Source organism: Drosophila subpulchrella, chromosome 2R (genome assembly GCF_014743375.2).
Source record: "Drosophila subpulchrella strain 33 F10 #4 breed RU33 chromosome 2R, RU_Dsub_v1.1 Primary Assembly, whole genome shotgun sequence".
NCBI classification, from domain to species: Eukaryota; Metazoa; Arthropoda; class Insecta; order Diptera; family Drosophilidae; genus Drosophila; species Drosophila subpulchrella.
The window spans coordinates 6581055-6607269 of NC_050611.1; the positions used below are offsets into that span (position 1 = coordinate 6581055).

At 43.5% G+C, this 26215-nt stretch overlaps 4 protein-coding genes across 7 annotated transcripts; 3 read left to right on the forward strand and 1 right to left on the reverse strand.

Moving 5' to 3' along the window:
• Nucleotides 1–413: 413 nt before the first annotated feature.
• On the forward strand, nt 414–5209 carry LOC119551338. Of its 2 annotated transcripts, none has more exons than XM_037860639.1 (6): nt 414–708; nt 1587–1673; nt 2259–2372; nt 2475–3105; nt 3301–3781; nt 3867–5209. In XM_037860639.1, the coding sequence occupies exons 2-6, from the start codon at nt 1634–1636 to the stop codon at nt 4935–4937; spliced, it is 2337 nt and encodes a 778-aa protein (XP_037716567.1). In that variant the 5' UTR covers nt 414–708; nt 1587–1633; the 3' UTR covers nt 4938–5209. The 2 variants fall into 2 exon arrangements, with proteins under 2 accessions (XP_037716567.1, XP_037716568.1); XM_037860640.1 differs by having other exon boundaries at nt 414–582.
• A 316-nt stretch (nt 5210–5525) lies between these two features.
• Nucleotides 5526–11052, forward strand: LOC119550753 (E3 ubiquitin-protein ligase RBBP6). 3 transcript variants are annotated; one of them, XM_037859674.1, is made up of 9 exons: nt 5526–5654; nt 6540–6724; nt 6791–7025; nt 7084–7562; nt 7619–7899; nt 7965–8287; nt 8563–8712; nt 8775–9068; nt 9142–10918. In XM_037859674.1, exons 2-9 carry the CDS (start codon nt 6559–6561, stop codon nt 10916–10918), a joined length of 3705 nt encoding a protein of 1234 aa, XP_037715602.1. In that variant the 5' UTR covers nt 5526–5654; nt 6540–6558. The 3 variants fall into 3 exon arrangements, with proteins under 3 accessions (XP_037715602.1, XP_037715604.1, XP_037715603.1); XM_037859675.1 differs by lacking the exon at nt 5526–5654 and having other exon boundaries at nt 6559–6724; nt 9142–11052; XM_037859676.1 differs by lacking the exons at nt 8563–8712; nt 8775–9068; nt 9142–10918 and having other exon boundaries at nt 7965–8517.
• A 57-nt stretch (nt 11053–11109) lies between these two features.
• LOC119550153 (serine/threonine-protein kinase Genghis Khan) lies at nt 11110–17822 on the reverse strand. Its single transcript, XM_037858664.1, has 11 exons — nt 17692–17822; nt 16456–16674; nt 16126–16397; nt 13142–16060; nt 12805–13081; nt 12306–12734; nt 12037–12243; nt 11788–11973; nt 11632–11725; nt 11376–11572; nt 11110–11305 (listed from the first exon to the last, which is right to left on the reverse strand). The coding sequence occupies exons 1-11, from the start codon at nt 17717–17719 to the stop codon at nt 11205–11207; spliced, it is 4929 nt and encodes a 1642-aa protein (XP_037714592.1). The 5' UTR covers nt 17720–17822; the 3' UTR covers nt 11110–11204.
• A 459-nt stretch (nt 17823–18281) lies between these two features.
• LOC119551901 (histone acetyltransferase KAT6A) lies at nt 18282–26203 on the forward strand. Its single transcript, XM_037861515.1, has 5 exons — nt 18282–18458; nt 19018–19886; nt 19948–20037; nt 20104–24853; nt 24921–26203. Exons 2-5 carry the CDS (start codon nt 19024–19026, stop codon nt 26106–26108), a joined length of 6891 nt encoding a protein of 2296 aa, XP_037717443.1. The 5' UTR covers nt 18282–18458; nt 19018–19023; the 3' UTR covers nt 26109–26203.
• Nucleotides 26204–26215: the final 12 nt, after the last annotated feature.

Genomic DNA, 26215 nt, shown 5'->3' on the forward strand with positions numbered 1-26215 from the left:
TTTTAAGTACTTATGTGTTTTGAGATTAATTTTACTCAATCTCATTATAACTTATGAACAATTTCCAAAAATCTGTAAATACCTAAATAGAAAAACTTGATTAGTAAAAACGATAATAATTATCTAGCCCTATAAGAAAGGTATTATTTAAAAGGCACTACCGACATTGGTTTTCTCAAAAATAAAGTTTTTTAAAATCTTTTTCGCCTTTAAGTTTGCAAAGATACCTCTCCGATTCGGCGAGAAATCAGTCTTTGGCCATTGAAAGCTTACATATTCCCACGGCGTATCGAAACGGAAAAAGCAAGAGTGGCAAACTGGTTTTGGGATCGGATCGAGTAACCCTACTCTTTGGCCAACCACAATTAACGATGTTGACGTTCTCTTCGGGGCTTTGCGCATGTGTGCAGTCAGTCCATGGTAACTTTGGATTCGGAGTCACTTCAGCTTTATGCTTCGCGGTGGCCATATCTTTCTGTTACAGTTTCATAATTGTCTCGGCCAGCAGAGGTTTTTAATGATTTCGCTCGGAATATGTTTTAACCAGATCAGTGCATTGTCGTTGTCGCATCGAATTACCACGTAAATAAGTGTTTAAAAAATGCATTTTTAAGTGAATGTATATATGTGTACCTATGTGGCAAGTTAGTGGCGGACATAAGAAAATATGAGCTACCATTAAAAAAAATACCCACACCCAAACAAAGTGTAAGTGAGTTATCCCGCGGAAGAAAAGAAACTGAATTTATTATCTTTCGTGTGGACGGGGACCTAAAAACGAAGCCTTTCTCTATTGAACGTTTCTCAATGACCTAATGTTTTGCTGTCTTTGTGTTTTTTAAGTGTGCGTGTGCATTAGTTACATACAGTGGGTGCGAAAATTACTCGTACTCCACTACTAGTTTCAATGATTTTCAAAAGTGATCTGACCAGTTCTCTGGGAGCCAAAGCATTTTGCACATTGCCTTTGAAATACCAAAGTGATCTACCGCCACATAAGATCGAGAGATTACATATATGTATCGTACAAAGCATATTTTATTATATTGGGCCACCCTACCCTGTTTTTACCCATTCAATGCCAAAAGATAGCGGTCGGTGCTGAATAAACTTAACGATACACGAGTTGGCTGTCAGCAAATTGGCTCAAACAAAATTTTGTAACTAATGATCGATCACAATTGGACCCTACGAAACTCAAACAAAGTTAACCGTATTATACGAGTATGAGTATATAAAAACACTTTACATAACAGACCTACTTGCATGAATAATTCCCTCAATGAACACAACACTCACTTTTAAAGCCCACATACTGGGCCAAAAGTAAGACAACAAGTATCACGGCGGCAAATTAAAATGTTTATGGTCTTTTAATTAAACCCTACGCAATAAAATGTAATAAGCAGTAAGCGTGATAGCTAAGACTTAACAACACTAATTTTACGTTTTTAGGCTGTACATAAATTGAATTCAATTTTATTTTTAAGGCGTTTAAATGTTTTTAATGATTTTGGTGAAAGCGGATAAATTGCTAACTAACTGTTTATAAATTTTTCAATATTCATTTTTGTTTTGCTTTTCAGATTTTATACCATTTTTCTAAGCTTTTCACCTGTACAGTTTTAAAAACATGTTGCGCTACCTGCTAATACTTTGCGCCCTAAGAAGCGGTAAGTTACACCTCCTCATTAAAAGGAATAATTAATACATACAATACATACAATGTACTGCCCGTTTTAATATTCAAGGTAGTTCCCGGGACTCAAAACAATTGTTTTTAGCTTAATTTTTATTAATGCCTCTTATGAGTAATTACCCTTACCAATAAGAAAACCGGTTTATAAGGAATTTTAAAACATTTGTTTATATTTCATAAGGAAAAGGTATTTTAACAATATAATCTTTAATTTTTGGCAGTCTTAATAAATGGGATATATATTTTTTTGAGTAATTACGCCTGCGAATCAGCAAAAGTTTTCAGGAAACCGGTTTTAAAGAAATCATTGCGTTTGCATTTTACCAGGGGGTAACGCCTTCTAATGCTCGTAACTTCTGAAAGAGCTTGAGTTTAACTTTGAAATGACGTACAGGCATATGAAAAAGAATGGAAAAATGTGCTCTATTGTTATGCCCCTTAACTTTTTTATCTTACTAATAGTTTAATCTAATACGTTTCATTCGGCCTTGTGTAAGCACTGGGATCCCATAAGATAATAAACTGAACTAAAACCATGATTTGGAAACTTTTTCTCTAGCTACTTGCGGGGATACTGAGTTACTAACTCAAACTGTTTATGGATTTCTGGATTTTACAACAACTATTGGGAATACTGTTATGGTATTCTCACCCCAAAGCTCTCCAGCCTTCGGTAAGTTTAGTAATATTAATGAAATAACAGAAGTATGGTTCTTACCTAAATACATTATAGTAATATATGTAAATAATATGGTATTTTGTGTTTATATTATAGAAATAAAATCCAACCAGTCTCACGAGATAATTAATATTATTGAAACTAAACCGAAAGTAACTAAGAAAGAAAAAGAAAAGGTCGGAATTAAGCCAACACCTCTAATTGTGACTCACTCGAATGTTATTGCCGAAACTAAAGCATCCGAGATTGAATCTTACAACATAAGTCTCTCTAACTCGCCCATCCAAACTCTTTTAAATACCCCCGAATATGATTTACTATCTCGGCAACCTGAACAGTTTGCGGAAGAAACCTATCGTCTGGTAAACTTTAAATCGAAAAACGAAGCCGACCGCCAAAGGATATATCCGTCCAAAAAGGAACCTGCCCATGGGTATCAAACAAGATCAAATGAGTTTAAAAGCATTGTAACGGCAACCAAGGAATCCGCAAAGTTCTCAAAAGTCTCTCAGGTTCACGCAGTTTCGAGCGTTGAAAAAAAGAGCAAGCCCCGACAGACGCGGATAAACAAGCCAGTTGCGTCCTCAATTCAACCCAGTAGAACTCTAAAGGAGTCATCTCCTCAAACCCAGTTATCCAGTAAGCCACCACGAAAAAGCCAGCAAAGTAGTCGCGATAACAGAGGATCATCAAGCTCCAGAAAGTCTTCCCGACCCAAGGGCAAAAGGTAATACTATTATGGTTTCCAAAGTACTAAAGGGACCAAAATAAATGAATGTGATCCTTAAATGATTTCATAATAATATTTTGTTGTTTTAAATGAGTTTCTAAAATTATTAAATCAACTACTTAACAATAACAATGATACCCGTACCTATTCCTATTTATAAATAAATGGTCCTTCGCACCAACTTTTTTTCAGGAGGAATAAGCACACCCAAAGTTCCAAGCTGGTAATAACTCCATCCGCAACTGAAACTACCTCTCGTCATTCATATCGGACGAAAGCAAATGCAATCGCTGTACAGGAAGAACCAGTATCGGTTGTGAGCCCCAACTCATTTAAGCTAAATAGACGTCCTGGAAGGTGGCAATACAAGTCCTCACCGAAGCCCAAAGTTAACATTAGAAAGAACGCTAACCCCAATCTTCCGACCACCAGCCAAAACGATACAGCGCCAAATGATGTGACCCCAGTGGAAATCATTACCAATGAGGCTATAAATAATGGAAGAGATCTGGAGGCGTCAGGCTCCCAAAATGGTCCAGTTGCGAATAATAACAAAGATGATCCCAACTCGAAATATTTTGTACAAACATTGAACGTTGAAATATCAACACCACAACCTTTTGTTGATACTTATTATGAAATTGCAACTATTAAAACTCCATTTATATTCCAGGTAATCATAGACATAGACCATTATCATTTCTTGGTTGAGGATCCCTTCCCTGTAAGCCACAGTAATAACATTAATTTACTTTCAGGCCGGAGTGGTTAAGAAAACGCGTTTCTTGACCGTCACGTCAACTATAGAGAAAGTAATTCAAGAGGAACACACTAAGGAGTATTCTGAGGATGACGGTCCTTTGACAGAGAATATTTTAGAGGCTACTGCCAGCACTGATGACAAATCAATAGCGGGTAGTGTTACGACCTTGAAGCCCATTTATCTAGGAGAAGAAACGGAGACTCCCAGCTTGGAGACAATAACTGAGTCCTTTTCCATAACTCATACTAAGTTGAAGACCCAGATCCTTCCTATTGTATTTGAAAAAAGGAACGAAACGATCCAAGTTACCCTGGTTCAGACATACGATTACACCAGTCTCATCACAGTTACTCAGACAATATCCCCATTGAGCGAAGACTTCAATCCATCGAAGAACTTCAAGGACTTTGAAGGAAGTTTGGACGAGGCCGGTTCGGAAATAAACTTGGATCTTGAGTTCGGCGATGAAGATAACACAGGCAAATTTGACGCAAAAATCAAACCGAAAAACAAAGTGGAGGCTAAGAGTAACATAACCAACCCATTTATACCCTTAATCCCGGAATCGATTAGCTTCCCCGACACCCTGCAAAACAATTTGATAACTTCAACTCGTCCTGTTATAAAGCTTGAAACTGTTTGGGAATCACATGTGGTTCCCTTAGTTAGGGGAACGGAAACCATCATGAGAACTCTTTCAAAGTCCGTTGGCGTTGTTGAAAAAACAGAATACGTCACTGATGTTGCTACAATTTCCATGCCAACTCCTTCCTCCCAATATCCATTCTCAATTAACCCATTTAATCCTTTCAACCCATTGTTGCCCATTCCTCCGCAACAGTTAATCACATCCACTGAAATTCAGCAATCCATGGTAACGGAAACGAGTTCCAAAGTTTTGAAACTGACTTTTGGCGCAAGAACCGCTTATACCACAATATTCTCCACTTCCGTCGTTCCAACAGCTGTTACCAGGCTAATAACAGCTACCATTCCCGGTCAACCCGGCCAATCTTTCCCTAACTATTATCCGCCACCATACAATCCCTTCGCCTATGTTGGTTAATATTTAAATCCATAAAACCCATTTCTTCTTTCTAATTAAAAATCCTGTATTATATTTAAGTTCATGTGCAAATATCGAAAGGCGGTGATACAAAAGCAATAGATTTTATTAGATTGTATATGCACTTTGTCGCAAAAGTTGTTAATGTAAATAATTTGATTAAGACTAAATTAAGATTGCTACGAATTTTTTGGATTATAAGATAAGCAAAAAATGGTTGTAGTTTGGTTTAACTGCTGTTAATAAATTTTTGAACCTTTTTATTCCCTGAATGGATTTTATCATGTGGTTTTTATTTATTTACCGATTAAATAAAATCAGCTATGTTACAGCTGTTTTTTGCACAGAAATGATTGATTTTGATTGTTTATAGTTTTGTATTTCATTCCATCGTTTCAAGCGGGAGAGAATTTCAGTTGTTTCAGCTTCTCCCGATGCAATGCCAATATGAAAAGACAATAAAAAGATTATTGAATTGAACTAAAATTTACTTTACAATTAATCTTAAATCATTTACATGAACTCTTTTAAAATTTGAAGGACAAAACGTTCTCGTTGCAATTGCTAATACCACTTCAACATCGATAACTGCGGAGCTATCGATAGCTGCGTGTGCGACCGCATTACACATCTCTAGTCACATTTGCGGTACTAACACATCTCTAGACATTGGAAAAAAATAAAATTGTCGGAGTTTTTATGTGCTTGCAAAGTAGTGTAAGTAATGGCTATTTTTGAGCTTATTGCTTGCCGGTAGTAAACAACACGCGTGATTGGCGTTCTCTTGCAATTTTAAACACGTTTCGAATAGGATTAAATCACTATCTAGCCATTATTTTGGGTGAAAAACTATGTGTACGTATGTATGTTTTCGCGTGTGTATTTTTATGCACATGCAATTTTATGCTATTAATATTGTACACACATTTGTGAGTGCAAAAATAAAGAGTTCGACTGCTGGCATAAGTTCTTTGGCTTAATCAATTTTAAAGCCCTTTGCCCATACGTACATATATCTGCGGCTTTTTCCCGGACTGTCAAGACTACACATACGTACAACCATACATACATACATATGTAAACCCTTATGTTGGCATAATTGTGCGTGGATCAAATAAAGTGAATGTGCAACTTGGCTTTCTATATTCGGACTTTATTGGTAAAGGGCCAATAAGTTCCTATTAATACCCAAAATTTGGCTAGCATTTTACATATATATGTGTATTTTATACATGCAGACGGTGCTTAACATTATTTTATTTAAGACCAATTTTTGAATTTTTTGAGTTTACTACTCCTAAAACCATTTATTAATGATCTTCAATGATTAAGAGTGATTTTTTGTATCAAACAAATCGGCAAAATACTTAGCATTTATTTTATTCGGGGCACGAAAGCGTGTCAAGCAGGTTTTCAGAGATTGCAGCAACGCCGTCACACGTTTCCAGCTCTTTACTCAATCCCTCCGTTATGTAAACGGCTTTATCTGTTTGTTTATTAAGATATTTATGAAACATATTCTGAGCTCCAGCCATGCTGACTCTGATAACCGACTTTACCTTGGACACTATAAGATAATCAAGCTTAATCTCTTCATCGCAGATTCCAATTGTATTTAACCATGTCGGTACACTATAAATTTAAGAGTACCCTCAACTTCGATACAATTACGTTCGATGGACTTCACATTTCAGTCGGGGACTTGAAAAGGGAGATTGTGCAGCAGAAGCGATTGGGTAAAATAATCGACTTTGATCTTCAAATCACAAATGCGCAGAGCAAAGAAGGTTTGTCCAGACATACAAATATAGCAGTAAATCATAGGTAATATAATATTATTTGCCTTTTTCCAGAATACAAGGACGATGGAGTGCTTATCCCCAAAAACACCACGCTGATCATATCGCGCATTCCCATTGCCCATCCCACGAAGAAGGGCTGGGAGCCACCAGCTGCGGAAAATGCTTTTTCGACAGCGCCATCCAAGCAGGACAACTTTAACATGGACCTGTCGAAAATGCAAGGTACCGAGGAGGACAAAATCCAAGCCATGATGATGCAGAGCACTGTTGACTATGATCCCAAGACGTAAGGTCCCGAATTCTGTACAAGAAACCACCCAATATCTAAAATATATACTGCTTAGGTACCATCGCATTAAAGGCCAATCCCAAGTGGGCGAAGTTCCGGCATCGTATAGATGCAACAAGTGCAAGAAAAGCGGTCACTGGATCAAGAACTGTCCCTTTGTTACTGGAAAGGACCAGCAAGAGGTCAAAAGGAATACTGGAATTCCACGATCTTTCAGGGACAAACCGGATGCGGCAGAGAACGAATCATCTGATTTTGTGCTGCCTGCTGTCCAAAATCAGGAGATACCCGAAGACCTGATATGCGGCATATGTCGTGATATATTCGTCGACGCCGTCATGATACCCTGCTGCGGTAGTTCATTTTGTGACGACTGTGTGCGCACTTCGTTATTGGAGTCCGAGGATAGTGAGTGCCCCGACTGCAAGGAGAAAAACTGCTCTCCTGGCTCCCTTATTCCTAACCGATTTTTAAGGAATTCGGTTAATGCCTTTAAAAACGAGACTGGATACAACAAAAGCGCGGTTAAATCAGGTAAGATGGTCAAATTTAAGCAGCACGGAAAAGAAAATAGTAAACTTTTAATCCAGCCCCAGTTAAAAACGAGGAAAAACCTCCTGTTGAAAAAGAAGAGGAGGAAAAGCCGGTTAAGGAAGAGGAAACCGTAGAGGCTGAGGTCAAAACTGATAAGCAGGAAGAAACGGAAACTAATGGCAAAAAGCCACCGAAGTCCGAGTCCCCAGAACCTCCTTCGACCGCAGAACCGTCACATAAAGAGAAAGAGAAAGATAAATATGATTCTGACTATGAGGATAACATAACCATCAAAATGCCCAAACCTGCTGCTGAATCCGCATCAGTTCCCAGAACGGTGAGATATAACTTTTGTTCTTACAATACGTTTCACTTCATTTAATGAGTATCTTATGTTTTCAGAGATCTCCAACATATTCCCAAAGGTCGAGTGAGTCCTCTCACCGACGTGAAAGGTCGGACTATGATCACGATCACAAGCACCACCGTCCATCGAAATCGGAGTCTGGCAACAAAGACCGGAGTCTTTTGCCCACGCCTATTGGCACTGTGCCCAGCTACCAAGGGCACATGATGAATGAAGCGGAAGACGCTCGACGATCAAGTGCCTATAAGCCCCAATACATGCCAATGCAACGTGGTCCACCTCCCATGCACATGATGGGTCACCATATGCCAGCCTACAACAACGGGTACAACAACATGGGACAGAGGCCTCCTCTAAGGTAGGTTTCATTTCCAACCATCTGGATCCCGCCGAGTATCCAAGCCACTGGAATTCCAAGACTAGACGAATCCATACGCAGCCGGTCCTGCCTGATCTCAATATTTCTAAGTTCCTACAGGTTATAAACACGTAGTTAAGAGTAATTTAAGCTGTGGGCTAACGAGCCTTTATGCTTTGTTGAATATTGGTTATTTTTTGGTATTTTTCATTAAACAGTATTGCTTAAAATCAACGTTAAGCTTTTTGAATTGTAATTAACTTCTGAAATTGCAGCTATGTGCCGTATCAGAACCAATCCGTACACCCAATGCGTACACCTTACGGATCTGCAGGCGGAAATATGAATATGAATATGTCACAACCATTTCAGTCCCCAAATTTAGCCTCGATATATCAAGGGGTAGCAGCAAAGGTCGGTTCCGGGTGAGTATCTCCAAGCCATTGTTCAAAGCAATGGGGTAATAATATTCAATAACATTTTGCAGTCTAATTGACGATCCATTGGAGGCCTTCAACCGCATCATGAAGGAGAAGGAGCGTAAGAAGGTGGACCGATTTCGTAGTTCAGACCGCCACAGGTCGAGGTCTCCGGATAGGCAGAGGCACCGCTTCAAGTCCCCCATGTACGAAAAGGATTGCCCCAGGGACAGTCTGAAGGAAAAAAGGCCGCGGTCCCGGGAAAGAAAGCGAGAACATAGCTATGAACGGCATATGCGTCACCCTCGTTCAAGTCGCCAGACTAACGATGGCTCAAAATCTCCAGGTGGTAGAATCAAGAGGTAGTTTTTCCAGTAATTTTCCAATTTAAAATTAAGTTATTTAAATAATTTTCTATTCTCTATCGTTGTACAGATCCGGACATCGTCGCTCTGCGTCACCTAAGCCGGCTTATAAGAGTGATTATAGGGACAAGTCGTATAACAAGCCTTTCACGCCAAAACCAGAGCAAGTTGAGCCTCCTCCGCCCGGATTCGAGCCGTTGCAGCTGCAGGATGACGATGACTACAAGAACAAGCATATGGCCAGCTCAGAACAATCACATAGCAGCAGCAGCAAGGGTGGAAGCCACAAGAAAAGCGAGGAGGCCAGGCACGAGGAGGTGCCACGCAAGAGGCACAGATCTCGCAGCAGGAGCAAGGAACCGAAGCCGATGGACAGCAACTACAGGAGCCTGACGCCGCCAGCGAAGATCACCACACCGAAAATGACCGCTGCTCAGTTGCGTGAACGCGAATGTTCACCAAAAACGCCGGAAAGGGCCCACGATGAGTATTTGCCAGCGAAGGCTAGAGTTATTGCCTCCCAGCCCGCCATCGACGACTCGGATGTGGGGCCCAATGTGGGAAAGGAGAACAAGGTGAAAAGTCCATCGTCTAAGGAACGCAAGAAGAAGAAGAAGGACAAGGCTGAACGCAAGAAAAATAAGAAGGATAAGCGGGCTAAGAAGGAGAAAGGAGAGCGTCAGAAGAAGAGCTCCTCGTTAAATCGATCTGACTCGGATATTAACAACAGCTCACTCGTAAATGAGACAACCTTTAAGATCCTAACATCTCCCAGGGCCAGTCCCAACATTGAGATAGAAGCGGCTCTCCTTTCCCCCGCCCATAACGCCAGTGAAAATCTTAATCCCAAAAAGGGTCAAGCCTACCTAAACGTTGATGTCGCCAGCGATGATAATCTCGGCTCAAGAAGCAAACGTAGCGAGGCTAATTCTATTAATCTATCCAAATGGGAACTGGAGGAGAATAACATAAGTTTGGAAGATTCCTCAAAGAAATCGGTTGCATCTTTGGATGACCAGTCTGAAATAACTTCAGACGTCCTGCGCAAAGCGGAGAATGCAATATTTGCCAAGGCTATAAACGCTATAAGGCCCGTGGAATTTCAAGTTATAATCAACTCAAAGGACAATAGCAAGGACCGTTCTGTAATTAGAAATGACAAGGATCGCTCGCCTTCACCCAGGCGTACCAGCAGCAAGTCGGTAAAGGAAAGGCTGGGCAATAAGGTTCAGCGAGACAGAAGCCGTTCGCCAGACAAGTCAAAGGGCAGACAGAGGGAGGCGGTGAGGAAAAGCTCTGACGACGATGCGAACCGGGGTAGGTCGGATCGTCATGGCAGCAGGAAGAGGGAGAACAAGTCCCGCGACAGGTCCGCGCCTTCCGAGAAAAGACAGGAGCGTTCGTATAAACGTAGTACTCCCGAAGACGACAAGTCTAGGCGTCAGTATAAGGAGCGTTCTGACCCCAAGCTCGCAAAGTATGATCAAATCAATAGCGACGACTCAGATCGAAGGGCGGCTAGAAACACAAAATCCAGCGACGGCCGAGTGGTATCCTCTATTACAGCCGTGGCAGCTCCACATAAGCCCTGTCGTCCAGACAATCCGTTCAGGAAATTCGTCGACAACAGTTCGTCGAGCAGCTTAGTTGTAAAATATGATAATACGATACAGAATGATGGCGCGTCCTCGGACAACAGCTTGGATCACAGGAAACCCAAGGATAAGAAACTGAAGAAGCATGCTAAGTATTCTTCAACCGAATCGTTGAGGAGTGAGAAACGTAAGGATCTAAAAAGCAAAAAGAAGAGCAAAGTTTTGAAAAAGAAGAAAAAATCAAAGAAGTAGGTTACGCTTAGGCTTTGAGATAAGAAATATATAAATATTGAAGATTTCTGTGTACAAATCAAAGATTTTTAATGTATGTATTTATCATGCAACTAAGTATACAAATAAAACAGAACTACTCAAGGAAATGTAAATCGCTTGGCCTGTTTTTTTTATCTGGTTTGAATTTATAATAAAAAGACGATTCAAAATCCTTTTGATTGATATTCGAGAAATTAAATATGTTTATTACAAACAGTTATCTTAAAAAATCGAGTAAATTACATGTGTAGAGATTTGACTGAAATTATTCGTTATTGCTTAAGCCGTCCATAAAGGACGATGCCATTGGACTGGGGCTTCTAGAGATTATATTATCGTTGCCATAGTCATCGGAGTTTCCATCCACTGAAAGCAAAACAAAATGAATTTTAATTAGTCAAACTCGACACGCACATGCTTAAAATGTAATGCTTGCCTTGTTCTAGAAAATTTGATTTTCTAGTTTGGGGTATCGAACTCAGAGAATGTATTATTGGACTGCAGGCTTGATCGGCTGTTTCGAGCGTTGTTGGTAAGTCTAAGAGTCGTTGATTTTGAATGCCATCCCCTGGCCCCATATGAGAAATGTGGTTGAAATTAGTCGGTGCTGATATCATCTTTGATCTACGATCACTACAAGAACACAATGATTTTATGAGTTGGTTGCGCTGATATTTTAACTAAATCCCAACCTTTTGATGGTCTTGTTTATCTCTCTAATGGAGAATCTCCGCTTTATGCTCGGAAGTCCTTTTCGATTTCCGTCACGATATTGCAAAAGGCCCTCTGAAAACAGAATTACAAATGGTTATAAATTTTTCTCGTAAGTAAACTAAGTTTTAACTTACTTGTGTGAATATTGGACAGGTAAACAATCAGTGGGGTGTCATTGACTGAGGACAACACAACATTTCCCAGGTTGTTTAAAGGAAGTGATTGCTTTAGACCAATTGATTGCACCCATTCAGCGGTCTGTGTATTGAATATATCCAAATGTGTATCCGAAAACACCAGCAAATGGCCATCACAAAAGGCTGCAAATTATACACAAAAGAATTGTACAGAATGAGTCGTTCCAAAGTTTTGTTTTCACTTACTTATATACGTAGGAAAGGCTGGATACATTATTTCCCTATCACGAGACTTCCTCCCTTGGAGGTCCACGTATATGGCCAGAGTTTGGAATACCAGTAGGTACTCCCCAAAGTTGCCACCGCTGGGGCACAGAATTTCAATAACCCTGACCGCATCAACTCCGGAATAATTTAAAAATGCACATAACTGGTTTTCCGGGTGTACCAAAGCTATTAAAAAAGACCAAGATGTTGTAGAAAAGAATCATGAATAAAAATATATCATTACTCACACATAGCTGTGGCTTCTCCCCGCAAGAAGTAGGCGGTAAATCCACTTTGGTGAGCTACAACTAATCGCATATCGGACAGTATTTGCAGATGCTGCGCCATATAGCCGATTGTGAATTCGCAAGTCTTCTGATGTCTTGTGCGCGTTCTATTGATCTCGTAGACTACGATTTGTGTGTGGTTATTGGGCCGCTTTAGCGCGATGATGAATGAATAGACGATGTTGGGGAAACGGCGTATAATTCCAGTGCAAGCAGATATGCAGTTCTTTGATTCGATCACTTTGATCCACTCGACATCACTAGCCTCTAATGCCCTAATGGGTAATAAACGCAAATTGCGTTGCTTCCCGCAAAGAATAACGAGAATCTGCTCCTCTTCGATGTACCATAGCTGAAGAATCTTCTTGCTTTCTCCAATACGAGCGATTTCTGGAAGAAGGTGGTTGACAATTGTTTTTAACCTATTTGTTTCGCTTGCTTATCACATCTGATTACTTACCGTACTGGTCTAAATTAATGTAGAACAGGCCGTCTTCGGTTCCCAACAATATTTGATTTGGATATATGATGACAGAACACAATGCGTTTCTTATTAAAGACAAGGTATTGTCCAAAATCTCATTAACTTTAAATATAGCAGTATTTGGTAAGCTGTTTCGTTTCAATATTCGATGTAGTTCGCCCAGGGCAATGACCCACTTGGACTTTTCCGATTCGTTATCGGCTAGCATAAGCGTGTTTAACGACAGGCCGCCATCAATAAGGGCGGTTTTTATCTGAAAAGCAGAGCGGATTATGTTTAGTGTCAGGTCAGGTCACGAGTACACAATGCTTACCTTGAAAATACATGGCACATCTTTCTTGGCGGCATGAATAACGTCGCTTTCCCGCACACTACCGACTGAGAACTCCGGATCCCTCATATCCAGCACTTGGGACACACTCACACTGGGCAATGCACATCGATCGGGCGAAATGTCGTAGAGGAACAACTTAAAGTCGCAAACGACAACAAACTGCCGGATCCATCCGCGCTTAATCACTCCCGATTTGGGGACCTTTACATAACCCTCGTATGCCGTGCCAATCCCCCTGGTAGGATCAATTCCCAGCGGCCGCTTCGTCTGATCCATGGGCACGGGGCATGTAGTTGGAACCTTCTGGCAGCAGATCGTGTGACAAGCGAATCCGCAGATTTCACATACCACACCCTGCCGTGTAAGTCCCACCATCAGCGAAGTGCAGTGATTGCATTTCGTGGGGCTACTGAAGGTGCGCACCAGGAACTGGTGAATCGCCGTGTTGCCGGGCACTTTCTTCTGAGATTCTTTGACCAGCAGGTCACTCTCCTCGCGGGACAAATCACTGACCGAGACTTCCTTCATGGCGGAGTGCTCTTTGCTGTTTTTACCCGAATACTTTGGCTCGTAGTTGAAGAGCATGCCCGAATTGCCGGACTGGAAGAAGTTGGGAGTGCCGATGAAATTGTCCCCGGATTCGTTGCCAAAGCTCTCGGCGGAATCTATAGTCTCCGAATTCTTTGACATGTCTCGGAAGAATGCGCTGCTCAGGCCATGATGGCTTGATTTATTAAGAAACGACTCTGAATATTCCAAGCCTCCCTTCTGCAAGTCCCGCAGCTCGGTTTCCTTCTTTTGAAAATCATGCAGGATGGAATCATAGCGTTTCTTGTAGTCCCGCACTTCTTTCTGTGTGGATATGAGGTCCGATCTGGTTTGACTAAGCTCATCCGAAATAATAGCCTTGGCCTGGATCTCTCTTTGCAGCGCACTCTGCAGGTTAAGCAACTCCATCTTGTCTAGCTTTTGGGAGCGGCGGTTCCGCCAGTTTTTATTGTCTACTCCGTTGTTGTTGAAGGTTCCCACATGCTTCAGATACTCCAACTCCTCCGTCATTTTGGTGGCCAAGGCCTGCAAGTAACCACGCGCATCCTTTTCGTCGGACACCCATTGAATAATCTCTGCCATTTGGCGTTCCCACAAAGTAATGGCCTCCCGTTTCATCCGCAGTTCCTTGAAAATCTCGTCGTCCTCGGCTTGCAGTTCCTTCAGACTTTTCGACTTGAGATTCACCTCGGAGCTTAACCTCTGCTTCTCCTCGAACCACGAAGTCTTCTCCAAATCATGCTGCTTTTTCAATTCCAAGAGCGTTTCGGCCGAATCGGTAATCGATTCTAATTGAGTGTACTTCAGCCTGTCCTGTGTTTGCTGTAACTCCTTGGTGAGCTCTAAGTTCGAATTCTCCAACTCACTGAACTGCTCGCGCAGCGTTTCCAACTCCATATTGTGACGCGTCTGTTGGTGACTTAGCTTTTCCGAGAACTGCAGCTCCAGTCTTTCGATCTCGTACGATGACATCTCCGAGGAAATGCTTAATGGCAGAGTTGTCTCCACACTCGAGGAGCCCTTTCGCAGCTCCATCTGCAGCTGCCTGCAGCAATCCTCTGCATGCTCCCGCAGCTTCTTCTCTTTGGCAGCCTCGATGACGGCGTCCTCGATGTGCAGTTCCAACTCCCTCCTCGTTTTGTCCGACTTTCGCAGTTCGTTTCGCAGGCTGTCGTTCTTCTGCATGGCTCCGTCGAGCTCCTCCTCCTTATCCCTGACTTGTCGGGAGAGCTTCTGCTTTTGGTTACGCAGCTCCGAGAGTTTCTCTGTGACCTCCGAGTACTCCATCATGGCGATGTTTCGCTGAGAAATGGCGTCTTGGAGTTCCGATTCTTGAGTTTTGAGTCGTTCGAAAATCTCATTGTGTTGCTTCGTTAATTCGACCTTTTCCTGCTTAAAAGCAGCTAGCTGATCGTTCAGAGCTTTCAGCTGCTTCTCCTGAACGGAGTCCACCGACGCCTCTGAATTGTTACTGGGGAGAATGGCCTGCTGCGGACTGCTTATTGTATCTAAGGTATCATCTCCGAAGCCCGAGCTCTGATTCTTCTTTGAGTCCAAGATGGACCCGCTGCTCAGTGAGAAGGTAAACCCTATGAATGGTAAGTGGAATCCAGAGAAGGCGGGATTGGCAGACGGGGGAATGGAGTCCGTTAACCGCACGTCGTTGTCGTCCACATCAAAGTTGGAAGTGTCCGTGGGACTCGACACTTCCGGCACATATGGTGCAGGCCCCTGCCTTATGTTCTTCCAATCGATCCCCACAAACCAGGGGTGATCCATAAAGTCTTGGATGCCCTTCTGGCCAAGTCTGTTCTCGGGTATACATATAAGTTTGCAGAGCAAGTCTTGCGACGTCTCCGATACCTTGTAATTGATAGTTTCTTGTGACGGTAAATTGAAGCAGTTCTGATGATTCATGATCTTGCCGTAGGTTTCCACCAAACTTTCTGCGTAGAATGGCGTCTCACCGTATAGCATTTCGTACATGCACACACCGAGTGACCACCAATCGCACTCCGTTCCGTAGCGCCCCTTTCCGTCCTCCATGGCCCGCAAAATTTCCGGGGAAATGTAGTCGGGCGTGCCCACAGCCACGTTAGACTGAACAGTGCCATCCTTATCCAGTCGCAGGCAGGATCCGAAGTCAGCTAGCCGCACATGACCGCGTTTATCGAGCAGGACATTATCCGGCTTAATATCCCTGTGAACGTACCTAATCTGGTGAATACTGTTGATGGCCAAGATCATCTCTGTGATGTAGAACTTGGCCATGTCCTCGGGCAGCTTGTCTTCGAATTTACTCAGCAGCGTGAGCAGGTCTCCGCCGCAATAGTAGTCCATTACAAGATACTAAAATGAAACAAATTCGTGAATTTCAAAGGAAAGATACAAAAATCAGATTAAAATCGGCTTACCAGGTTAATATTGTCTTGAAAGGCATAGTGCAGGTTGGTGATCCATTGTCGGTCCCCAAACACCAAAACATCCCGCTCCTCGCGAAAGCAGGCGGTTTCAGCTCTCTTCAGCATCTCCCACTTGTTCAGGATCTTCATGGCATACACCTTTTCGGTGGATATCATTTGAACCACGCAGACTTCTCCAAAGGCACCCCGCCCGATAATTTTGAGTATATCAAAATCATCACGGCTTAGTCGCAGTTTTCGTACAATATGCACAAATGGTTTGGCTAAGGATACATACGGCTTTAAAATATATATCTCTTATTTAATACTAATCATAGTTACATAGTTTAAGGAAATCGGAGACCCCCTTTTCTCTGCGCAGGGAAGAGTTACTGCATTCATCATAGAGCACGATGAAGGTGTCCAGCAGGTAATCCAACGAAAACTGATGCCCTTCCGTGTCCTCGCCGAATTCGGCTGCCCATTTTTGATCGTTTGTGGTGTCACTTAGAATATATTTTAGAAATGTGAGCCTTTTTTTGCAGCTTCCTGTGGTAATATCTGAAAGTATAGAATCGGGTTCTTGAGTCATACAAAGATACCAATTTGAAAGTTTTTATGCATGGCATAGTACGAAAAAGGGCCTGAAATTATATCTGAGTCTGAGTTTGAGTCACATGAAGACAGCACAATACAAGTTTTATATACTTATCTATATGGGTTCCGAAACAATAGAAACGGTTTGGTTTTGTGTTTTGAAGGAATAGAAATGGTAACCTAAAAATCTCCTAACTCAATAAATGTTTTACCAAGCGGTGTAAATAATAGTAAAGAGGCGGGAGCTTTTATCTATCCAAGTATCTAAAAGATGACACTAGAAACGTGTATTCTAACCAGATAAGAACTTATAAACCCTTGTCCTCCTTTGGACAACAACGTAATTGTTGTATTACCCTAAAAAGCGAACCAACACATGCATTACCAATATTTGCAAGCCCCACAATAATGCCGCACCCACTGACGTCGTCGTAATCACCTGGCTCCTTCCAACTTAAAAATGTGGCTCGGGGGGCAAAAAATCAGCTCAAACGGGTGGGTTATCATGGAGACCGAAACCGAAACCGAAACGTGGGGAACCCAGTCTTCTATACTTTCTTAAACAAATGGCTGGACTGGAGTACAATGGCCTAAAATAGAAACGATCGGAAACAAAGCCCTATTCGTAATAAAATTCCACTTTGCAATACATAGTTTTCCAATTTTTTCTTATTGGCTACCATTATTTACAATTCATATTCGGGCCATTTCGATTTTTCAAATATGTATGCGGGGGTTTACATATGTATTGGGCCGACCCCCCGTGCAGGAGGATATATTAGGTATAAATCCATACACTCATATCTTGATATATACACACGTCGGTAAGTTTGTTAGTTCTTCCGCACAGATATAAATAAATAATTGTTTATATGCATATGTATGTATATTTGACAAAAGTGCGAAAAACAAATGGTCAACAAACAAATAAACACAATCGTAGACTCCTTGATTTTGGTGTCACCGAACCGCAAGTATTACCACTGATTTCGGAAGATTCGTATTCCATTTTAGATTTTGTTTTGTCTGGACTAAATCATATTTATCTAAAATAGTGCAAAAAGAAAAGCCGAACTGTTGTCGAATTGTAGTGTTCCGTTCCGTTTCGTTTGGGAAAATAGTATGACGTTTCCGGGTTTTAGAATGTGCCTAAAAATACTACCAAGTATGTAAAAAGTATTTATGGGATTTGCGAGTAAGAGCGGTCACACTGCGCCGATCAGCTGGAATGATCAATGAACAACAATACGTTTTTCTTGTATTTATTTAACAAATGAAGTGTAATCCATTAATTTTAGTATAACTTATTCATTAATAAACTGTTTAATTATGTTAAATTGTTTTTATATCTTAATTACACATTATAATATAAAATCATAGGTGGCTTACAAATAAATATGTATGAACTTATAGTGAACAAAATAATTAGTTAAATCATGATTGCATTTCTTTTTTTTTTTACAAAATTTAATTATTTTTCTGTTTCTGTTTCTTTCCGCCATTCCAGAATGCACCGCCATGGCATACCGCCGCATTTTTGTTGTGGCATAGTGTAGATAGGGCCTTAATAAAGCCTTCTAATACTCAGTAGCGATCAAACTTCATTGCAAAATTAATATTTGTTATTGTTTTCAAGATATTAAATGTCTTTAGATGCGTTCGTCGATAAACTGCTAACGCGGGGTTGAGTTATACCCGCAGTTCGGAATAAATTTGTGCTTACTTTCACCACAATCGAAATAATAAATGTATGTACATACGAGCATACTGGCTTGCATATGTATCTGAATATGTGTGTATGCTGTAGAATAGTTTTGTAAAGTGGATACGATACGTACATAAAAAATGGGATTGTTGTGCGGAAACTACTCGGGTTACACAAATTTCGCGAACTATGGTTGAAAACGGTGTACACTTGTGGTTTTAGATTTCGAAGGAAAAATACTCCAAGGGCCAGAGTTCGGAATACAACAGCCCACTAGTAATTTCGCACTGCAAACACGCACTGCAAATCCAAGCAAACTATTAAGAACGTATGTTTTTGACAAGTAATGCAAGGCAAGCCGAGATAAAAGATATATTCAGTGAAAAATAGGTGCTTATATTAGGCATCTGTTAGATGCATCCATCCCCAAACAGTTTTCAAATGTGCAATATCTTTAAGTATGTATCTTGATACCTTTTTTTTTGTGATATCCGGTACCTATTGAATACCAGTGTAATGGGAAATATCTCATCTAAGAACATCCCATTTACCATTGAAAAGAAGCAATTTCTTCATGTTAAATAATTGGTAATACCTTTCAGTAAGCCATGATGAGGGAATCGGCTCACGACATAAACATGGACACCTGGAAACAGTGGATCCTCGAAGCCATATCAAAGATCAGGTCCCAGAAGCAGAGGCCCTCCGTGCAGAGGATTTGCCAGGCAATTGGCACTCACCACAAGTTCCACGAGGACATTGTGGCCGAGAAACTGGAGAAGGCCGTGGAGTCGGGAGCTGTGATCAAGGTGTACAACAAGGGATTGCACTCCTACAAGGCCCCGATGGCCAAGCGCCGCATCAAGGTGGACAAGAACACCAATCTGTACAAGCTGGTGGCCAAAGCGGTCCACGATCTGGGCGAATGCGAGGGATCCACCATTAAGAGCATAGAGAACTACATCCAGAAGTTTAACTGCATCGACCTGTCTCCCAACGTCGACTTTAAGGCCGTAATCAAGGCGTCCATCAAGAAGGCTGTGGACGCCGGCTTTTTGCTCCAGGAAGGAAAGTTATACAAAAAGGGTAAATCTCTAACGACACCCCGCAAGTGCGCCCCTACCTCAGATGTGGTAATAAAGGGCGAGGAGACGTGCACCCACTGTGCGGGCAACTCGCAGAAGAACCTCAATGGCATCCCAGAGCCATTGAGCTCCTGTAAACAGTGCGGTATCTCTCTGCACACCACCTGCGCCAATATCGCAGGCCGGTGCAAGTCCCAATCCTACGTGCTGCTCTACATGCTCGTCACCAAGGGCACAATCTGGGATTGTCAGAACTGCGCTGACTGCGCCGTCTGCAAAATGCGTAACCGGGGCCCTTGCCTGCTGCAGTGCTTCGTGTGCAAGGACCACTTTCATCTAACATGTCTCGATACGATTCCAGACAAGAAGCCTAAGCATCCTTACAGGTACGTACACTACAAAGCTAACAGAACTACAGTTTTTTTACCCGTCTCAATTCTCTTTCAGGTGCAAAACGTGCTCCAAACAAAGCATAGATAATCCAAAATTGGTCAAGAAAGACAATACAAGAATAAAAATGGAGATTGGAAATGACAGGTAATTTTAAATACATTAAGAGTTGAGTAAATAAAATATTATCTAACTCATAACGTCTAATTTTAGGATGGCCGCCTCTGACAGATATGCCAATAAGCGGCAATCCATCAAAAAAGAAGGCAATATGGAGAGTCCTTCGACCTCGAAACTTTGCGTTTACAACGATGGCAACGGCCAGAGGAGAAAAATGCCGGCGAGCTTAAGCTCTAAAAAACTGAATCACAGTGAAGATCAGTTCGAGTTTCCCGGCAAGCAGAAGAGGTCGCAAATATTACAGGGAGGCTACTTGGCTAGCCAGGAAACGCGCAAGCGAACCTTTTCGGATCTGTCCTCCACGAGTTCGTCCAGCGAAAGTGAGGATGAAGACGACGAGGACGACGACAGGAATAGGAATGGCGATGACAACGATCAGGATGAAAGCACATCCTCGGATTCGTGTACTTCATCGAGCTCAGACTCGGACTCCAGCGAGAGTTCTAGCGACAGTTCCGAATGCGATGACGAGAACGACGAGGAGGACTACGACACCGATCGGAGCACGCTAAAGGGAAAGATCTTCGAGAATGAGAAGCAGAGCTGTGCTAAACTCAATACCGGCGATGGTCTAGGCTCTCCGCATAACAATGAAGCGACTAGTGAGAACTGGGGGTTCGCTGCCGTGGCAAAAAACCCAATTGACATATTTGTAAAATCAAAAAATAACACCAGTGCCAAAAGCATTGGTTACAGCAAGCCAGCAGCAAACACGTTTGCCACGTCCCCCGCTTCAAATCGAGCCCAAAAGAGCGCTCCAGTAGCATCCTCCACTCCAGATAAAAATTCCACATCCATTGGCGGCATGACTATAAAACGGCAAACAGCAAATGGTCAAAAGAAAAAGATTGTTCCCTTGAAGAGCATGCCCCTCGAAGCGGGCAAGTCGTACGAGAAGTGCGAGGATGACATTCCGTATCTAACAGAGGAGACTGTTATGAAAGTTCAATTGCTGGAGGAGATTGAACGATGCAGAGAAACCCACAGCGAGGCTGATGGAAAACCAGAAATGAACAACGATGAAGACGGGACCGGGGAAAACGCTAAGCGTGCCAACCCCTTCGAGAACCAGCCCCTACCGCCTGGTGTGACCGCAACAGACGTGGAACTATATCAAGAGGTTCTCCACAAGGCAGTGGTTCAAATGTCCAATAATCACATCGAGAAGGTGAATGATGTAAATCTAAAGCCCGGACAGAACACACAGAGTCCAAAGTCTATCCAAATTGGAAAGTGGGACATTGAAACCTGGTACTCCAGCCCCTTTCCGCAAGAGTACGCCAGGCTACTGAAACTGTTTTTGTGCGAGTTCTGCCTTAAGTACACAAAGAGTCGTTCTGTTCTGGACAGACATCAAAACAAGTGCATTTGGAAGCAACCGCCGGGCACGGAAATTTTCAGGCAAGGGAACATATCAGTGTTCGAGGTGGATGGCAACGTAAACAAGATATACTGTCAAAACTTGTGTCTGCTGGCCAAGTTCTTTCTCGACCACAAAACCCTTTACTACGACGTGGAACCGTTTCTATTCTATATTCTGACTAAAAACGATCAAAGCGGATGCCATCTGGTTGGCTACTTTTCGAAGGAAAAGCACTGCACTCAAAAGTACAATGTGTCCTGCATTTTGACGATGCCGCAGTATCAGAGGCAAGGATACGGCAGGTTTCTGATCGACTTCAGTTACCTGTTGAGTCGCGAGGAGGGACAGTTAGGAACCCCGGAGAAGCCGCTTTCGGATCTGGGACGACTATCGTACTTTTCCTACTGGAAGTCCGTTGTTTTGGAGTACTTGTACAAGTATCGCAACAACACGAAGATTACCTTCAAGGATATAGCCATTAAAACGGGTCTGGCTATTTCCGACATTGCTCTGGCTTTCGAACTATTGAACTTTATTAAGCTAAGGAAGAACGATGGTGACATAAGATATCAGATTAATGTGAAAATCGACTGGAAGAAAGTTGTGGCCCACCACAACAAAATGGCGAATAGTAAAACTCGAATAATCATAGAAGCCGACTGCTTGAGATGGAGTCCCCTGCTTTCGGTGTCGAAATTACCAAACATAATCAAGCCAATTTCCAATCGTGAATATTTGAAGAACCAAATTGAGAAAAAATCAGATTTTAAGGAGGCTAATGAAGACATAAAGACGAGCGTAAAGCAGAGTGTACCCTCCACCCCAAAGTTAAATCAGGAATGTCCCGAATTGCCTGTTAAGAACCGGGGGCCAAGCTCCGAAAAATTTGTTGACGATAGAGAAAACCAGCGAAAACGTGCATGCCCGGAAGAGTTCTTAAAATCCGCTGTAAATGATGCAAAAAAATGCAAGGTGACGGCAGCACTGCCGCCCCTTGAGGATCAGTCCTTTGGTGAGCTCTCCGACTCTTCGGATTGTAAGTCTTCTAAAGAACTTTCGGAGCAGTTGACCAAAAGGGCCCAACGACTGGCCAAACGCAATGACCTTATACCCCACACCAATAAAAGGAAGCATTTCGACCGCACGCTTGAGAGTAATGTCAGTTTAAGCGAACAGAATTTGCCGATTCAAAGTCAATCGGAGATTTCAGGAACCGATAGTGGCCCCAAATTGGAAGAAACTGCTGTCAAGGAAGTCTGCAAGAGTGTTGTGGAAAGGGAGCATGTCGACAAACCTGTTAACATTGTACCAAAACTTCGGGGCAAACAGTCTAATGGCAAACGCTCTGAGGAGTCGCAGTTCAATGGGAATACCCCATCAGAGCATGCTGAAGTTTCGTCGATTAGTCCAGCAAAGGAAACCACTAAAGAGTTAGTTAAGGTGGCGAAAACGGAGAGCCCAGAGAAAACCCAAGAGGCGTCAGTCAACGAGGGCGAAGCTAACAGTGTAAGCGATCAAGTGCTCGATGCAGTGGCCAAGAAAACCAAGAAGACGTTGTTCTCCGAAGTAACGTCCTACAACACTGAAGATGTGAAATATAACGCGCTAGATAAAACAGTGGTTAAACACCCTGATCCGAAAGAAAGTCCCAAGGAGGTCAAACCGCTGGAAGTTCCTGAGCAGAAGCCCAAGCCTAAAACTCCCGAAAAAACGGAACCTGCAATTGTGGCTGCAGAGCCGGTTTCAGAGCAGGTAAATGTTCCTGTGAATACGGAAAAGATTGCTAGTTCTATGGACCAAAACAAACTAGAGTTGGATGTCAACTACTTGAAGCTATCACCAGACTCAGCGCCTATTCCTCCAGCAACGCCCGAGCAGAAACCACTACCCGAGGCTCCAGCTCCAGTTCCATGCGATCAGAAAGAAAAAGCCAAGGAAACCATTATCGTTAAGTCCAATGAAGTTTCACAGAGGTCACCAGAAATGGATAGGATCAAAAAAGTCGAGAATCCTGTGTCCAATCCACCATCAAACCGTGCTGAGGTTCCTTCCCTTTCGGACCAACCAGTTCCTCAGCCAGTGAAGCCTGCACCGGAGAAAGCCGAGCAACCGATGGCCAAGGAGAATGCCGACATTAAAGAAAAGGCGATTAAGAAACCAGTGCCGGAAGTCCCAGTTGTGAAACCTGAGGTCAACAGCAGCGAAAAGAAATACGATCCCAGCAAGGTGAAAGTGGTTCCCGAAAAGGAAGTCATCAAGTCGGACCAACAACTAGTGCAGGTCAAGGAGGAGGAGAAGTCGAATGTGAGGGCCCCCTCGGCACCTATTCCCATCCGGGACAAGATCCAACTAAAGGGTAACGAGCATGCCCAGTTGCAGAACTCCATTCCCTCTCAGTTCCCGATAAATCAGATGCCCAACTATCACACCTCGCAATACTGGCAATGGGATTACTACGGCTACAATCTCTCGCACTTAGACACCTCGCAAAAGGGACAGAAGCAGTTTCACAAGGACCTGGCCACAACCATGGCCTACACGCACAACTTTACGCAAAACCTCTATCAGTCCGCCAACCTGGCCATGCAACACGCCCACCACCAGATGCATCAGACCAAGGAGAAGCACAAGGTGGAACGCAAGAACAATGGCAAGAAGGAGGAGCAGCCTAAGGTGGTGTCCAGCGTCAATGTGGTCAGCACTGCCCGCGAGGATGCGCATGTCCAGCATTGCAACGAGTACGCAGCCAACAACCAGGCGGCCATTTACAACCAGAAATGCACTCAGCAGAAGCAGGCGCAGCAAATGAAGTCCCTGGCCAATGGCCAGAATCCGGGGCCACGGCAAAGCAACCCCAACCCGGCTGAATCGACTGTTCTGATGCCCAATTCAGTGAATTCGCAGACTGGAGCTGTACCCGCCAAGCAAAAAGTCGAGCACGGCGTCAACGCGACTTCGGTCATTTCGCGCGAGGGAAAGCTTAATAAGATTGGTCATCCTAACATTCACGCCTCCGTCCAGCATGCTAATCTTCAAGTGAGCGGCGGCCAATCTGACGTCAATCCAAACATGGTTTACAACACGGAGTCCTCGGCGAACTCGGCCATGCAGCACTACGATTGCGGAATAAGTGCGCAAATAAACATTGATTCACCGGCCAATATTGGCACCGCCATCGCCCATGGCTCACAGGAAATCGCAGCCACGTCCAATGTACACATGCATCAGCCGCACAGGCAGTTCTCCGACTGCTCCATGCAGAACCAACCCGTCACCACGCCCATGCACATGTCCATCCAGAACTCCCACATGCAGCAGCAGAACAACCTAAATATGAATCTGGCGCCGGAGGGTTCGCCAAACATCAATCTTTTAAGCAATCCGCAGCACCAGCACCAGAGCAGGAAATTAAATACCCAGGTAATATATACTATATGCTTTTTAAAAAATGTTTTTTATACTAATTCTATATGTTTTTATATTGCAGGCGGACATCGCAGCTAGTTCACCGACACCTTCTCATAGAGCAACCACGCCCAAACAAATACGCAGCGGAAATACCCAGCAACGTGACACTAAAAACGCGGCGCCAGCCACAACCACATCAAATACTCATCATCAGATTCCCCAGGGCGGAGCTACGGCTAATATTTCCAAGTCGCACCACGACTCCTTGCACAACCTGCAGTTCTCGCAGCATGGTCATCAGCAGAATATGCAGCCCATCGATTACGTGCCCATTCCGCAGATCAGTCAGAACTTCTCGGCGAATCCCTCGAACTACGACATTGTTGGCATGCCGGCGGTGATTCAGCAGCGGATGTCGCTCAATAGTTCCGTGCACTCGCTCGCCAACAGCCATCAGCGCATCGAGCAGCCGTCTTCGGCGTGTGCCGTCAACAATTTCTACTTGCAAAACAATATGCCGGCTGCCGAAAATGCGCCGCGAGTGCCAGTCTCCAGTTCCCTAGGAGGTCCACCATCGGCGGGCAACAATGACCAGCGCCAGGCGGGTCAGGAATCGATAGCCGCGGCCAATAGCAGTGGAGCAACCGCTTCGCTGGCAGGCAATCTGTGCAGCCTGTCCAAGCTGCAGCAGCTTACCAACTGCTTGGAGAGCCAGCCATGCAACACGTCGCCGGGAGCCCAGGTGAATCTGGCCCCCTCGCCGCACCATCCCATTCCGCCGAACTCAATGACCCCTCCGCCGCACCTGCTGATGCAGAACAGGAACATCTCCACGCCGCCCAACATGCTGCAGACGCAGGTGACGCCGCTGCAGTACAAGTACTATCCGGGCAACATGAACATCGCGCCCATTACGTCGGCGCAGAACACGAGCCGAAACACGCGCAACACACCCTCGGCCCCGGTGCAGCACACCTCGACGCCCATGGGCAGCGGCAACAACCGGACCGCCAATGTCCACATCAGTCCGAACTTGATGGCTCCCTATGGGGCCATCAACAGCTACCGGATGTCGCCGCAGCAGTCCCCGCCCACTGGAAGCTACAGCTCGGGGAGCGAATACCCCAACTCGCAGATTCCGATGCAGATGATGAATATGCAATCTCAGTACCAGGATGCCTGCGTGCTGCAGCGAGGCACTCCATCCAATCCGATGTATCCCACGTATTCCCCCTACTTACCTCTCAACGGTTCTATTCGCAGATAATAGATGCGCACATTTTATATGTTATTGTATTGAGTATGATTGTATATAAATGTGTGCTGTAAATAAATAAATATTACGTCAATTTAACAATTCAATCCGCTGGCTTC

Excerpts from the sequence above, each read along its gene's own strand:
- LOC119551338 (XM_037860639.1), top strand. The coding sequence starts at position 1,634 with ATGTTGCGCTACCTGCTAATACTTTGCGCCCTAAGAAGCG. Across the intron at positions 1,674-2,258 it reads ACTTTGCGCCCTAAGAAGCG|CTACTTGCGGGGATACTGAG; the intron begins GTAAGTTACACC and ends CTTTTTCTCTAG. Across the intron at positions 2,373-2,474 it reads CCAAAGCTCTCCAGCCTTCG|AAATAAAATCCAACCAGTCT; the intron begins GTAAGTTTAGTA and ends TTTATATTATAG.
- LOC119550753 (XM_037859674.1), top strand. The coding sequence starts at position 6,559 with ATGTCGGTACACTATAAATTTAAGAGTACCCTCAACTTCGATACAATT. Across the intron at positions 8,288-8,562 it reads GGACAGAGGCCTCCTCTAAG|CTATGTGCCGTATCAGAACC; the intron begins GTAGGTTTCATT and ends CTGAAATTGCAG. Across the intron at positions 9,069-9,141 it reads CCAGGTGGTAGAATCAAGAG|ATCCGGACATCGTCGCTCTG; the intron begins GTAGTTTTTCCA and ends ATCGTTGTACAG.
- LOC119550153 (XM_037858664.1), bottom strand. The coding sequence starts at position 17,719 with ATGGAATACGAATCTTCCGAAATCAGTG. Across the intron at positions 16,061-16,125 it reads TTCAAGACAATATTAACCTG|TATCTTGTAATGGACTACTA; the intron begins GTAAGCCGATTT and ends GTTTCATTTTAG. Across the intron at positions 13,082-13,141 it reads ATGTGCCATGTATTTTCAAG|ATAAAAACCGCCCTTATTGA; the intron begins GTAAGCATTGTG and ends TCTGCTTTTCAG.
- LOC119551901 (XM_037861515.1), top strand. The coding sequence starts at position 19,024 with ATGATGAGGGAATCGGCTCACGACATAAACATGGACACCTGGAAACAG. Across the intron at positions 19,887-19,947 it reads AAGCCTAAGCATCCTTACAG|GTGCAAAACGTGCTCCAAAC; the intron begins GTACGTACACTA and ends ATTCTCTTTCAG. Across the intron at positions 20,038-20,103 it reads ATGGAGATTGGAAATGACAG|GATGGCCGCCTCTGACAGAT; the intron begins GTAATTTTAAAT and ends GTCTAATTTTAG.